Genomic DNA, 14,598 nt, shown 5'->3' with positions numbered 1-14,598 from the left:
AATTATTTTCTTTCCTATATGGATCAGTCTGTGTCCCTTTCTTCAATCCTCACATTGGGCTTAGGTAGGTTTCTTATGAGTGTGTTTTGAATGACGTGCTAAATTTGGGACCCTTGAAGTCCTCTAACTTGGAGGTCTGCATCAATCAACATTTGCAATTTTCTGAAACTGACAAGCCATCAGCCATGCTTACTCTCTTCATGGATTAGCAAGGTGTGAAAAGCTGTGAAAATTGTCAAGTGCTTCTTTTTTCTCCATGTTCTTCACAGCCTACTCAAACCTCACTGATCAACACTGTATTGGAGGCAATAAAGGTGGTGAACTTTTAAATAGGGCTGCAACCAATGATTGCTTTCATTATCAATTATTCACTATATATTACAGCACAAGGTAATGTCATTAAAAATCTTGTGTCGACTGACCAACAGTCCAAACCTGAAATATATTCAATTGAATGTAATGTATGACTGAAAGTAGTTGCCAATAAAATATTTATTGCAATCGACTAAGTGTTATAGCTCTATTTTCAAAGATACAGGTGCAGCTGAAATTCAGATCAAGTTCCAAACAAGTCAAACAAACACCTCCTCAGAGCTGGTATTGAACACGCAGTGAGAAATGTGGCTACCTGTGTGCAACCTGTAAATACTTCATATGCTTCCACGCTGGTGATAGCCATGGCCAAAGGCATTATGTTTTGGGGTTGTCCGTCCGTTGCATTCTCAGATACACAATTTCTTAAGAAAAGATGAGCTAAGATGAGATAATCCTTTATTGATCCCCAAGACTGCTTGAGTAAGAAAATTTTAAATTTGGCACAAACGTCCATTTGGACTCACAGATGAACTGATCAGAATTTGGTGGTCAAAGGTCACTGTGATCTAAAAAAAACCAAAACAACACATGCTTTTGGCCATAACTCAAGAATTAACATGCAAATTGTGCCAAAATTCACACAAATGTCCCATAGAATAAAATTCCTCACTGTGACATTATAATGTTCTGCAAAAACACTTTTCAGGCTACTATTCAACGTCAAAAGTCAGGAACAGAAGGGGAGACATTTGGTCAGATTCTGAATTTGTGACACTGATCTTGGGTGACCATCTTGAATCTGCTGATTGAACAGATTTTCTGTGCCACTGGCTCGCACATTTGTGTAAAGCACCCACATTATAGAATATGTAGCTTCTTTGCAGCAATATCCATATTTGAAGCATTGACAACATTAATGGCTACATATGAGTCTGGACAGACATGGATGTATACTGCAACTTGATGGGTTCGTGGAGGCATATATCTGAGAGGCAGTAATTCGTCCTTCTCACTATGATGCCCTATTATCACCATGACTTCTAAAGTATCTACTATATGAAACTATCGAAGACTTTTTCCTGAACTGAATGATGAGAGTGCGTTCACGTGAAACAAAGATGCATGTTTTGATGCCTGAAAACAAAACATTCCAATCTCCCTTCGGCATTCTCATGACTACACTGACCCACACTGAGTGTATGCCAAATTAGCTTGCAAATAGTTTGACAAAAAAGACGAACAGTAGACAGTGATGATGCACCATAAAACTAGATGTGATCCACCATTACATTCTTTTTCATCACATGACAAAGAGGATCATTGATGCTCCTCTACACTTCTTGTTGTAGCTTTTTGTATGTGGTTTCTATTCTGCGGTCGGCTTGTAAATAATTCAGGACTTGAGTGTGGTACACTTTCCATTCACCCTCTACAGAGAGAATGTCTCACTCTCTTTTCAAAAACTTGCAGCTAAAGTCCGCAGTATTCTTGGGGTCATTCTCACAGGCAGATTATGGTACTATAGTGGAAACTACATTTATGTCATAAATATGGGAGATGCAGATTTTATGGTTTTAAAGAGCAAATACATTTTCCAAACCATTTTAACAAAAATAATTGGTATAAAACTTGTGCAGTTAGCTAGCTTTGATGTCTTACCATTTCAGCCATCCTAGAAATTAGACAAACCATCCATTATCATCCATGTTTTCAGCTCATGATGGGTTCCTCAGTCACATGGCTGCCACTGATAAGAGCTTCAAAGTCAAATCTAAGCACAAGGTGTTTCTCAAATTAAAGTTGTAAAACCACTGCTAAATGCAAATGGTTCATTGACAGAATTTGTAATAAATTACCATCACCTTTAACTAATTCATGGACAGGGACCATTTATGCAATGTTCCTAGATACTATTAAAGAAATAAATCTGCCAATGAACAAGAATAACTGTGACTAAGCAAAATTTGCCGCCACCCCATTAATCTCACTTAGTGGACGGATGGCTATGACGCAGCCTTGCATCCTAAGTGTACAGTGATGGAAGAAGAAAAGGTCATGAACTCCCATAATGCCTCATTTAAAAGCAAACTGCTCTTCAGCAATTCTACAATAAAACTCTGTACACTGTGCTGAAGGAGCATGTTCTGCGAATTCATTAAACATTTGTTAAAAAACAACACTTTCACTGAGAACACCATCATTTTATTGCACTTGTAGCATTTTTCTTTACTGCCCTGGTATAGTTTTATAATCAAATATTTACTGGGTATTATTTGTTGTTTTAATCTCAGTTCTCAACAAGACAAACTGATAAATTATGCTGCAATCACGTGCTCCTGGATGGTCCTATTTCCAGGACATGTCTTGGGAGTGGCCTGGGGTTGCTTCTGAAATCTGATTGGCCACCCCTGGTGGCACCCCATTATGATTGGTTATCTGTCCAGTCAGTTTAAACTGTTTGACAAGTAAACAGAATTTTGGTTTTAATGGGGCAATTCAGTCTTAAACCTGAGAGGCAGTAATGTGCCAGAGTAGTGTCTAGCCTGACTAGTTTTACATGCAAATAAGTTCATACAACTTCCAAAAAGTTTGTTCACACAGGCTTATTTATTTTCATTTTTATTTTGCATTGTAATTTACATTTGTGTGGTGTCACTCAACTGAATTGTGACTGGTAGGTCTATTTATCTTTTAAACTGAACTGTTAACATGCAATTTTAGTAATTAAAGTCATTTGAGTAGTGGAGACAAAAACAGTAAATTAAAACTATAGTCAAAAATGCAAAATTACTGCATGATTACAATAAGTGCTGCAACTATCCATAATGCTTAATTTTAGATGTCCATAATTTCGTAATAAAAGATGGAACATTTAAACATGCAAATATCTTTAATAACTTATTTATTATTGAAAATGCAACTCTCCATATGTTGATTTTTATGCTTGCTCTAAGGTAGATTTTTGCGTGATCAGGGGACCTGCTGAGGACACACAGTTGTCTGTATAATTAATGTCTATTTTATTATCTTTATTATCGGTTGTTTGAAAATCAACATGAAAAGTAATTATTATAAAGTCAGTTATTCAAACAACCGTTTCAGTTAAAAGGCTTGTAATTCCTTTTTTTTCTATTGTAATTTACTGTAACACATGGATAAGATGTGTTCTGAACTTCTTAAATGTCAGTATTAAGTGCAAGCAATTCTCAAGTCAAAAGCAGAAAAAGTGTTGTCACTATAAGGATTTCAGAGTGCCAATTTCAATTAAAATTAATGCCTAAGCCATCCTATTATGTAAAGCTAAGGACAGATTTTCAGAAGGCATCATGGGAGCTCACTGCCAGACAAGCTGTCTGCATAGTAGGGTGGAACTTCCAGAAATCCATATCAAATCTCTTAATCTTTCCTCTCTCTGCTTGTCTTGTTCCCATCAGGAGTCCTGGCTCCCAGCAGCAGCCATGTGAGAGGAGCTGTCAACAAGCAGAGGATGCCCATGCTCAGCTAAAGCAGAGCAGCCCCCCTCCATCCATCCCTCCCTCTCTCCCTCCCATTCTTTCCACATGAGGACGAGAAGATGACTATCACCAGCCGGCAGTCCTTCAATGTCCTGACGGTCATCTTCCTCCTGCTGTCCACTGCAGGTATGTAAAGTTTAGTGTTTGCCTATCAGTGAGTCTGCTGTCTGACCCTCAAAAGTTCATATTTTTTTCATCAAAGGAGTCTCCAGACAGTCATATAAGAGTCTTGGGTTGGTCTCGTATTATATGCATACTCAGAGTAGTTTCTACAAACTTACCAATCTCAAAATGTTCTCATCATTTACTGAGTGAGCCACTAGTGCCATGAATTAAATACAGGAAACAACCCCAAAAGACAGTTTTTTGGATAGAAAGAGAGAGACGTTGACATCTGATGGCCAGCAGTTAAGTCAGAGACACTTAACATCAATGAACTTTGAAATATTTCTTGGCAGGGAAAGCTCTGAACCTCAGGGTGCTCTCTAAACCAGGCCATGCTGCATAAAACTGTGAAGAGAGCACATTACAACCCCAAAAGACACAAAGAGAAGAACCCAGCCAACGCATATCTCTGAGATATGGAATATACATTATGCACAAGGGAAAAGATGCCAACTCAAGTTTAAAAATGACAAAATAGGGCAAGAGGAGAATTGAGTGTCTGAGGGAGAAATCTGCACAACAGCAAACTGGAGCAGGTTGGAATAAACCCATAAAAATCAGCAGCAGACAGAGTGGGAATGACACTAATGACCACCTCATTCAAAAGAAATTTAACAATGTTTTAATTCAACACGTGTACATAAAATGCATTCAGAGCCTGCCAGAGACAGGGTGTTACACCCATGGATGTATTAAGAACATCTGAATACAGCCAAGGAGGTGGGGCCTTGTTCATTCCTATGAGAGCTGCTCATTGGTGCATGAAAAGCTCTTTTCCGAGTATTTTATACCTGGATCCACTGGCCCATAAGGCATGCGCACTAGGCTTACAGCCACCGAGCACAGCCAAATGTGCCCAAGCTGGTAACTTCCACCAGTGGAGTGACTGACTTCTCTTCTCTTTTAGACTTTCCAAATATTATCTAGATAGATTACTAAAATCTAGATAGTGGGGTGCCTGTTGGATCAGTGGATAGAGTGGGCACCCCATGTACAGAGGCTATGTCCTCACCACAGCGGCCATGGGTTTGACTCCGGCCTTGGCCCTTTGCTTTATGTCCCTCGCCTCTCTCTCTCTCTCTGTCACCCTTTCACGCGTACTCTGTCCTATCAATTACAGGCATAAAAAGCCCAAAAATTATCTAAAAAAAAAAAATCTACATAATGAAATTAGTCATTTGTTGGGGGTTTGGACACTCACAAAAAATTATCCACTGATTCACAGATGTCTTTTTCCAAATGTAAGTCAATGGGAAAAAGTCTCTCTGGGCCTGCGGGCATCACATGACTGACCCGGACGGTGTAATTCCACTTTTGGCCACGATGTTAAATTTGAATCAGAGCCTGGCACACTTCTTGGGGGATTGGTTATACCTGGATTTACACACTTTACACACTACAAATTAATTTCGGTTCTGTCTTCTCAGGAATCTGCCACTGCAATGAAAACTATAGATTATCAACCAGAACCAACAGAAAGTAACATAAACCAACCCATACATCTGTTTTTTAGTCCCAAAAAAATGTCAAAAAACAAAAAAAAAAAACAGAACAAAAAAAAATAAAGAAATAACTTAAGTCACACTATCAAATTTGTTGTGTGACCAACAATCCAAAACAAAATTATATTCAGAAAAAATTATATTTGGAAAATACCAAATGTTTAGCTAGAAGCAGGCAAATGTGTGGCATTTTTGCAGCTGACTGATTACCAAAATTGTTGTTAGTCTATTGACAAGTTGATGGCATGCAGTGTGCTCATTTCGTCAAGCTTACGCAACAAATTGAACCAAGGACATACTTTGGACTGATGCTCATATTCAGCTGTTTTTTCATGTATTAATAACAGCAAGAAGGAACATCACACTTAGCTAAAGATCAGTTTTACAGCTCACATAACCTCCAAATGGATGAGCCACTTGTGAGTCAATATCACTTTTATTTGCTTAGAGATTCACACTAAGAAATGAAATGCAATTACAACAAAGCCAACATTACCTCTATGTTTAAGAAGAAAAAAGAAAACTGTCGGTTTGATTGTAGCAATAAATAAATAAATACGATGTGCGAGCACTGACTGATGTTCAGATGTTGCTTGTTGTTTTGGGAGAGAGAGAGAGCCATGGCAGTTTTCAGACTGCAGGTTGTAAACATACTGCAATGCAAGAGCCAAGCTGTTAACTGCATCCTACATTTCAAGAGGTGTTAATGAAATTAAGCAGGTGGCTGTTTACAACTGTATGGTTCCCAGAACCAGCTGTTGATGATTTGAGAGAGAGATTTCAGAGACTTCCCCCTAAACTCTTCTCTTTCAAAACCTTAAAGTCTTGCATAGTTAGAGGACTTTATGGTCAACTTCTGATGTTGAGGCCGTCTGTTTCCTTATTGCCAGTTCATGTATCTATAAACTGCTGACCCACTCCTTTACGTGTAAGGATTTATGGGATATAAATAACAAGACTTGACTGCAGACCCATGTCACTGATTCACAAACTTGTAGAGCTAGTGCAAAGGTCAAATGAAGAGTTTCCTCTCACTATATAAACCACCCGTCACTTCTAATCCCACTCTGTCCTTCAGCACCGCTTTATTTCACCCCTTTTTCTGCTGCGGGTTGTCGAAGGGAAGATGACTGGCCACACCAAGCTCATTATAACCTGAAAGAGTTCTCTCCTTTCAAATGCTGATCTGTCCCTGCCTGAGATTACTGAAAGACTTCTATCATCCCGCAGTCTAAGTGGACCTTGAACTAAATCACAGCAACAACACATTTACTGCCAGATTCTAGGGTGCACTGATGAAAGGAAACACAAGATAAAGACTTATCAGTTATAATAAAACTAATCCGGATGCAATTCACATGAGATTGCATTATTTAATTTAGACAGAGAATGATGAAAAAAAAGGAAATCAAAGAGTTTTTTTATTACCGAATTAGCAAATGATGCACATAAACAGAGCCAAATTAATACACCAGCATGGATGATATCATGTAAGATTTTAACTTTTGGCACATGAAAATAGAATCTGCACATTGTATCATTCTTGCAGTAAAAAAAGAAGTAGCCAAAAAATGTATTTACTGTAATTTAGAAAAAGTGTCACTGTTACATAGTTTCATCAGAGAGAGAACAGACATGTTTACTTTTGAACTGTGAAATGCCTCCTTCAATACTTAGTGACTATTCTGACTGCCAGTATTAAATAGTATTTCATAATCTTGTTTGTTAGTCTCATGGAGTTATTTTAGATTGGTCTTTTGGGTTGTATAACAGTGCGTTGTTTCTAAAGCCCCTTTCGCTCTCAAAAAAACCCACTAACACCCGCTAACACCTGGCTTTTTAATGTAATGGAAAGATTAAGATGGGCATTAACACCCACGTCAAATGACTCAGTAGTACTGCAGTAGTCACAGGTATTTTTCGGCCATGGCTCTGATCAGCTTAAATAAAAATACAATACCTTGATGAACAAATTGTAGCCCCTCATTAGCAAGATGCAATGATAGACAGCCCCAGCAGTTGAAAACTTTGAGAGAGAGACTGAAAAAGTAAGAGGAAAAAAAAAGAAGTAACCACCATAGCATTTTCACTGGCCTCCATGCTGCTTTCTACTGTTTACTTACCCATTCTCTGGCCTGATACTGGGTTCCATTACGATACCATTGAGTTAAAAAAGAAAACAGCTGTATACTAACCGTCTATGAATGTGAAATTACTACTACTGAAATTACTATCACACGGCATGGCTCAGGCTAAACCCTTTGTAAAACATGAACAAATACATACAGAGAATGAACACCATAGTACTTTCTTTTTAATCTAGTTTGACATTACGCTAATGTATAATGTTCCACCTTTTATCAGAAATCCTTTTTTGTTAGTTGCTTGTAGACAATAGTTGCCAGAGTGGGTTTGTCCTGGCCCATTGTGAAGTACATTAACTACGATGAGCTCCTTAAATACTAGTCATATCTGGTTCATTTCTCTGACAGATTGGGTGTTTTATTATTATCAGATGGAGTCTCAGCTGCTGCTGAAGTGGATTCCTGTGATTTCATTTTCAAGCAAAGGTTTATTGGTTGCCAGATTTTATAACAAAAACAATATTGTTTTTTTCCCTTGTGGCAGCAAGGATGCCGATTTATCTTCTCCTAAAGCTGCAGGGACTTGAAAGCATAGCTACAGATGAATGCAAATAAGTCAGCAGAGTACGATTTACACATATCTTTGCATTACTCCATAATAAACCTGGGTCACTCAAGCTTTGATGAACATGTAAAGAGACTGGTGTTTCTTTGATTTAAGTTGAGTTCATGTGGTAACATGGAGAAGAAAAATACTACTCTGGCGTTAAGATATTCTGTAACTGATCTGAGTACAATATTTGGCATTTCCATCCAGAAGCGCTGACACTTGTGTTTGCATAATGACCTAATAAATTAGATGTACCGGATGTTTTTTTTAAGGTTATTGGGCTCCTTAAAGAATAAAGGTGACAGAGCTTTTGCCATCAGGGCCTGCACGCTTTATGTGATTTCTCCCATCTGCTTGTTTTGCTTCTATTTTCCTCGCCCATCACCATTATTTTTATATGCACTTTCTCCAGTCAAAAATCAATAACTCTAATAAGTGGCTGTCATTTCTCACAGTGGGAGGACAAACACAGACTCTGCCTCAAAGGTCATGAGTCACATTTCACTGAGTGTTTGTGTTTTTGTCTCCTGCTGTACTAACATACTTCTTGTCTGACATTTCTGAGTCCATTTTAAATATAAATCTTTGTCTTCCCCAAAACTGCAGCCCTCTCAGCTCACTACCGAGTGTGTGAACCCTACTCCGACCACAAGGGGCGTTACCACTTTGGCTTTCACTGCCCACGCCTCACAGACAACAACAAGACCTACATGTTCTGCTGCTACCACAACAACACCGCCTTCAAATATTGCTGCAATGAGACCGAGTTTCAGATGGTCATGCAGATAAACCTCACCACCACCTCAGACGGTTATGCACACAAGTAAGTAAAAAAAAAAAAATCACCCAGCCATTGACCCTATTTGACCTCTTTACACACCTGCATCTGCACCAATACCAGTTCTGTGTCATTCGTCCTATTTTTTTCCAGTTTAGTGTGACATCAGTTTGATTTAAAAAACAACAACAGAGGATTTTGATTTGGGGGAAATATAATAAAATAAAAATGTTAGTCATTATTATCTATATCAATACATGATTTTTTCCTTCTCACCAGGGGTGGCAGTGTTGCTGTAATGAGTGCTAATAATATCACAATAATAATAATAATAATAATAATAATACAGAATAATAATACAGAAGATCTGCGGATCGACCTGAAACTGCAAATCCTGTAATAACCATCCGCTGCTGAAATAATTCTGTCGGGCAGTACGTTTAAAGTGATCATTTTGGGACATTTCATACAAGTGTAACTGAGCTAATATATTGCAAAATAAAGGGAATTTGGAAAAAATAATTTAAATGTTTTGCTTATTCTCATAATATTGAGAAACACAAAACTAACAGGCACAGTGAACATGCCTGTTAGTAATGTACCTGATCGAAGAGGCTCTCATATTTCAGCTAATGCAGAAAACAGAGGCGACATATAAAATCAGAAGTCAATGTAAACATTAAAACAATAATTTAGATAATTATTTTCATGTTATTCTAATTTTAACCCACAATCTGACCCACATGTTCTTTGTATTACCCAGAATCAAACTTAAATAAATAAAATATATAAAAATAAATAAATAATAACGGTGATAACCAAAGGACTTTGTTGTATGCACTCTACTGTCATTTTGTTGTGACTTACAAAGCCAACAAAGAGTGCATATGTTCCTCAAAGCAGCTACTCTAGCTTTTGTAACCTATTAACTATGTTTAGAAATTGTAGGTCTGCATCTGGATCTGGATCAGCATGTCCTGCAGCTTGTAAGGCAAATCAGACAGACAGTCACTTATGTCGATATTGGAGAATATTTAAATCCAGGGATGGATTAAGAAATGGACCTAGCAGGCACAGGCCCATGGGCTGAGGGTGCAGGGTGTATTTCAGCTAAAGAGCAATGCAGGAATAAGAGCTGCAAGGTTTGGTTATCTACTGAATTTGTCAATGGACAGAAAAATAAACTATTTTGATGATCAATTAATTGTTAAATGATTTTCACATGCTGTTGCAAGCCTTCTTAAATATGGAGATTCCTGTTTTTTCAGTTTTAACTCATATTAAATTGAATAACTTTGAGTTTTGGACTGACATAACAAAACATTTCAAGACCTCACCTTGGACTTTGAGAAACTAGGATGGACTTTTTTTCAATATTTTCTGACATTACATTGACCACACAATCAATTACTCTTATAAGAAAAAGGCAGATTACTCAATAATGAAAATAATCGTTAGTTACCTCCCTTCCAGGAATAAGACAGGATGTTAACTCCTAAACGACTTGGTTCAGTAGTAATGAGACAAAATATTAAGTGTTTTTTTTTGTTGGCCAGTCTGTGGCGTTAACCACATCAAATGCTTATCAGATCTGCCTTAGACCATGATGGAACTTCCACCAAATTACATTAAAATCTATTTTGTAGTATTTGAGTTATCCTGCAAAACACAAACAAACAGGACCACAGCATAACCTCCATGGCTTGGTGGAAGTAATTAAAGAAAAGACAAGTTGTGCTGAATCCTGAGTAGAGTTTTATGGAAACAGCTATAGTGGCGCAAACTGTTTCAGATATGACATTTCCTCAGATGAGATGAAAAAAGACTATTATAGTCTACTTGAAAATGCTTCGCTCCCTCGACAGTACTGTACTCATTGACACCGTTTGCCTCTTACTCAGAGGGTTCGGTGACATTGATCCACACCTACAGAGGCATTCAAAATCACCACAGAGAAGAGCAGATGCAGAAAGCAGTTATTGTGTTGTGAGCTGGCTGCCTCCGCACGATAGCTCACATACACCGGTGTTAAGTGCTGGCTATTACATCAAGCATCACTATGGCATCCTATCATACTGTAGTAAAGAAATCCTTGCAAGACTTAATGTACTTTATGCTATTATTAATAGTGAACTACAGACACATGCCACAATATAACAGCACATTTTAACAGGGAGCTAATAAAACTGGAGACTTATTTATTTGTTTCTGGATAAACAGATTTAAGCAAAGTGAAGGACACAGAAAAATGAGCCTCTTGTTCTGTGGGAGCTCTCAGCCCTCTGTACTAATGCCCTCCCAGCATGCCTCTGTCTCGGGTGGTTCACACTGCCCTGCAGCAGGTCATGATATTTCATTTTAGTGTCAGATGGCCTGTTGGGCCACTCTTTCATCCTGGCTCACTGTGCGATAGGACTGTGGGTATGATATTTACCACTGGCCAAGCGAGTTAAACTGGCCATAATTCTGCCCTCTACACTGAACGGAGAAAATGGTATTATAATTTAAGACTCACTGCAGTTCAAGGTAAAACTAAAGCTCTTTTTTTTTGAGGATTTCACGATTCAGTGCTTTATAGCATATGGCTTTTCATGCAGTTACAGAGTAGGTGAAATAATGCAGAATAAAATTAGATTTAGAGTGGAAGAGTCATCTGAGAATAACATTTTGTAAAAGCAACAGAAGCAGCTACAAACCTTTGACAGATAATCAATTGCATTTGCTTTCCTGCTCAGAGGAAGCTATGTTAAATAATAAATAACATTTGTTTTAGCTGTGTGGTGACAATCGATCCCACCAAGTACTGTGCACATATTCTTGTTTGCTTGCCCTCAGGTTGACCGAAATATAGCTTGTTGCCCCCTCAAATTACCTGAGTAGATATACAAACTAAATTATAGGTAAATGTCTCAGACGCAGAGGTGAAGAAAGGCAAATGCATTTAGGGATAAATTTAGAATTGAGTGCAGATTCGCCTGGATTCTTGCTTATTCGAGCAGCGCAGATGTTCATTTTAAAGCCATTTATATGGATAGATATCCCAAGGTCGCATCATTTTCAGACAGAAGTAGATTCACTTGATTAAGTGATGTAGAAGCACTTGGACATCACTTTTTGAAAGAGCTTCAATCAATGCCCTCAAATAAATTGCTAAGTGTACCAACACAAAACAGAAAAAGGGTTTCCCTCTTAATAAATCTATATTTTGAAATAATATCCGGTGTCAGAACTGGAGTTTTTCATTGTGTGAAATAGAAGCATCCTAATAGCACTGCTTCACTTACAATTTGTGTGATATTCCCCCACCAAATGTCCTCAGTGCCACAGAAACAGAGACATCGCATCCATTTCATTTAGTGTCCTAGACTGTTATGGCAAAATGCTGCTTTTCAAATCTTTCAGGAAACTATTTCAGTGCATTCACCTTGCTGTACTTTTTGGGTTTGGTGGACTAAAAGAAAGTTCAAATGTGCCACATAAATCCAGCTGGATCATGTAATACATGACGGAAATTTATGAGAGGTTAAAAGGAGGAGCACAAATTTTCCAAGGCACTACAGAGGAGCCAATATGGATTAAAACATTTCTTGAACTGATGAAATTCGTCGTCCTTTTTAAGAAGCAGAAATTAAAAAGGCTGCAAATTTAACAGATGGAGGATTTTTAATTAATGAATTTGTTTTTTTTATCAAGGGAGGATTTGATGAATGTCTTGGTCTTGCCACATGAACAGCAAACATTCACACCTGGCAGCTCTATTATAGCTATTGGGATTTAAGGGCGCAGCTGAAGGGTAGCTCTGAGCATGTAAGTGTTTATCATCATGTATCCCAGATTACACAGTGCTAATACTCCCAGTCTGTCTCTCCCGCAGTAATTATACAGCCCTAGTTGGTGTGTGGATCTACGGCTTCTTCGTTATGGTGCTGCTGGCGCTGGACTTTCTCTACTACTCAGCCATAAACTACGAGCTGTGCCGGGTCTACCTGGAGAAATGGGGTCTGGGAGGACGCTGGCTGAAGAAGGCTCGGAGTCAGTGGCAAAGGTCCATGACAGAGGAGAGCGAAGCCCAGGCTCAAGCCCAGCCCATGGTCCCTAGCCACTACCAACCCAGACACAGCCTCAGAGGGGAGAGCCACAGCCCCACACTCCTGCCCCACAACACATCCACTGCATGGTGAGTCACTGTCACATGACGAAACTGCAGTTTGGCATGCATGTCTATCATAAAGCTGCAAGAATCAGCAAATCATGAACGAAGACTGACGTCACAAATCACCTGGGTAACCACAGCTGGTGTCTTCATGGAAATATCTCCATGGGAGCCTTGGCAGTGTGTAAATAATAATTTAAACATTACAGACAGGTAGCCAGAAAAGACCATTTGGATGACTGTGTAGATCAGTTCATTAGACAATCTGATGATGTAGCTCTGTTTTAAGTGATTATGGTCCAGTTTATTCAGAATGTGCAAAACTGCACATTTTCCCAGAGGACATAGAACACCCTCTAACTTTACACCCTCAAACTCTACACAAAAAAGGAGGAAACCTGAAGAAGTATAATTATAATATTGGAAAACAGAAATAAAAAATTAAGTTAATTAATTAAATATTCAAGGGAAATTTTGTATTTTCTCAGTTTCTGTGTCTGGGTGAATTAACTGTCTGAGAAAGATTGCGGCAGCCACAGCAGTGAAATTGAATGCAATAGTTACCGTCAATCTACTTCCATTTTCAGTGCTTGTTTTTGCCACTGACAGGCTAAGATTACTATTATAAGTGTCTGACAACATTATAGAAAGGACCCGTTTTCCTTTACCTCTCACTGGTCTGTTTGTTACTGTGACCAAGTCTCCTCGAGAAGAGGTCTCATTCTGAAATCTCATGAGAGGTGACTTGTTGCAGGAAAAACAACAATGAAAGCATTAGTGACAGCTAAAGAAAAGAATACCAGGATGAGTTTGCTGTGTTGAAGTGCAGAAGGCATAGCACACTCTTATCTAAAAGATCTTTATTTTAAGGCTAAATATTCAGCTGATTTCGACAATGTAGAAAAGTCTGTAAGATTTTAGAACGAGACTTCTCCTTGAGCAGTATCGGTTTCACACACTAAAAAACAGGTCAGAACAAGAGAAAGGTAAAGAAAACCACTTCATTTCTCTGTAGGGTCTTCTCCGTAATGTTGTCAGATACTTACAATAACAATCTGAGCCTGTTGGAGGCAAAACCAAGCACTTTTAGAAGAAGATTACATTGCAGCGGCTGACTAAATAGCAAAGCAGTTTCTGACTTTGGTAACGCACACACAGTGAGGTACAGGCCAGTGCGGCTTTAATGCAAGTCTGTCAAAATTAAAACATGTTGAACAACTCTTCAGAAAAGAGGCCAAAGTTTACCTCAGATCCTTTGTTATTTATTCTACCCAGTGTAACAACTTCATAGTGATGACAGATTTAATACTTTGAAAATGATATAACACAGCTTTTAACACAAAACCCATTTCATGTATAATATTCCTATGTATCAATGTTCAAATTTTCCAGTCAAAAAATCTGAACCAAAATGTCTATGATATCTGTTGAAGCTCTTTAAGAGAACCAAGACAAATGTAGAAGAACTGAAGACCT

At 38.3% G+C, this 14,598-nt stretch overlaps 1 protein-coding gene and 1 long non-coding RNA gene across 3 annotated transcripts in view; one reads left to right on the top strand and one right to left on the bottom strand.

The window, feature by feature from the left end:
- LOC148189209 (uncharacterized) overlaps positions 1-14,598 on the bottom strand; it is a 132,956-nt gene that overhangs the window by 102,650 nt on the left and 15,708 nt on the right. The window lies entirely within an intron of this gene.
- Positions 1-14,598, top strand: part of shisal1b (shisa like 1b) — a 45,262-nt gene that overhangs the window by 20,758 nt on the left and 9,906 nt on the right. Inside the window, exons 2-4 of one of the 2 annotated variants that reach the window (XM_042496678.2) lie at positions 3,750-3,956; positions 8,798-9,014; positions 12,844-13,146. In XM_042496678.2, the coding sequence (XP_042352612.1) occupies positions 3,890-3,956; positions 8,798-9,014; positions 12,844-13,146 (587 nt within the window). In that variant the 5' untranslated portion in view covers positions 3,750-3,889. Of the gene's footprint in view, positions 1-3,749; positions 3,957-8,797; positions 9,015-12,843; positions 13,151-14,598 lie in introns of those variants that run through there. The other variant, XM_042496675.2, reaches the window with a different exon arrangement.

Source organism: Plectropomus leopardus, chromosome 7 (genome assembly GCF_026936395.1).
Source record: "Plectropomus leopardus strain MGB_pleo_1.0 chromosome 7, ASM2693639v1, whole genome shotgun sequence".
NCBI lineage: Eukaryota > Metazoa > Chordata > Actinopteri > Perciformes > Serranidae > Plectropomus > Plectropomus leopardus.
This window is presented reverse-complemented; position numbering and strand designations above follow the sequence as displayed.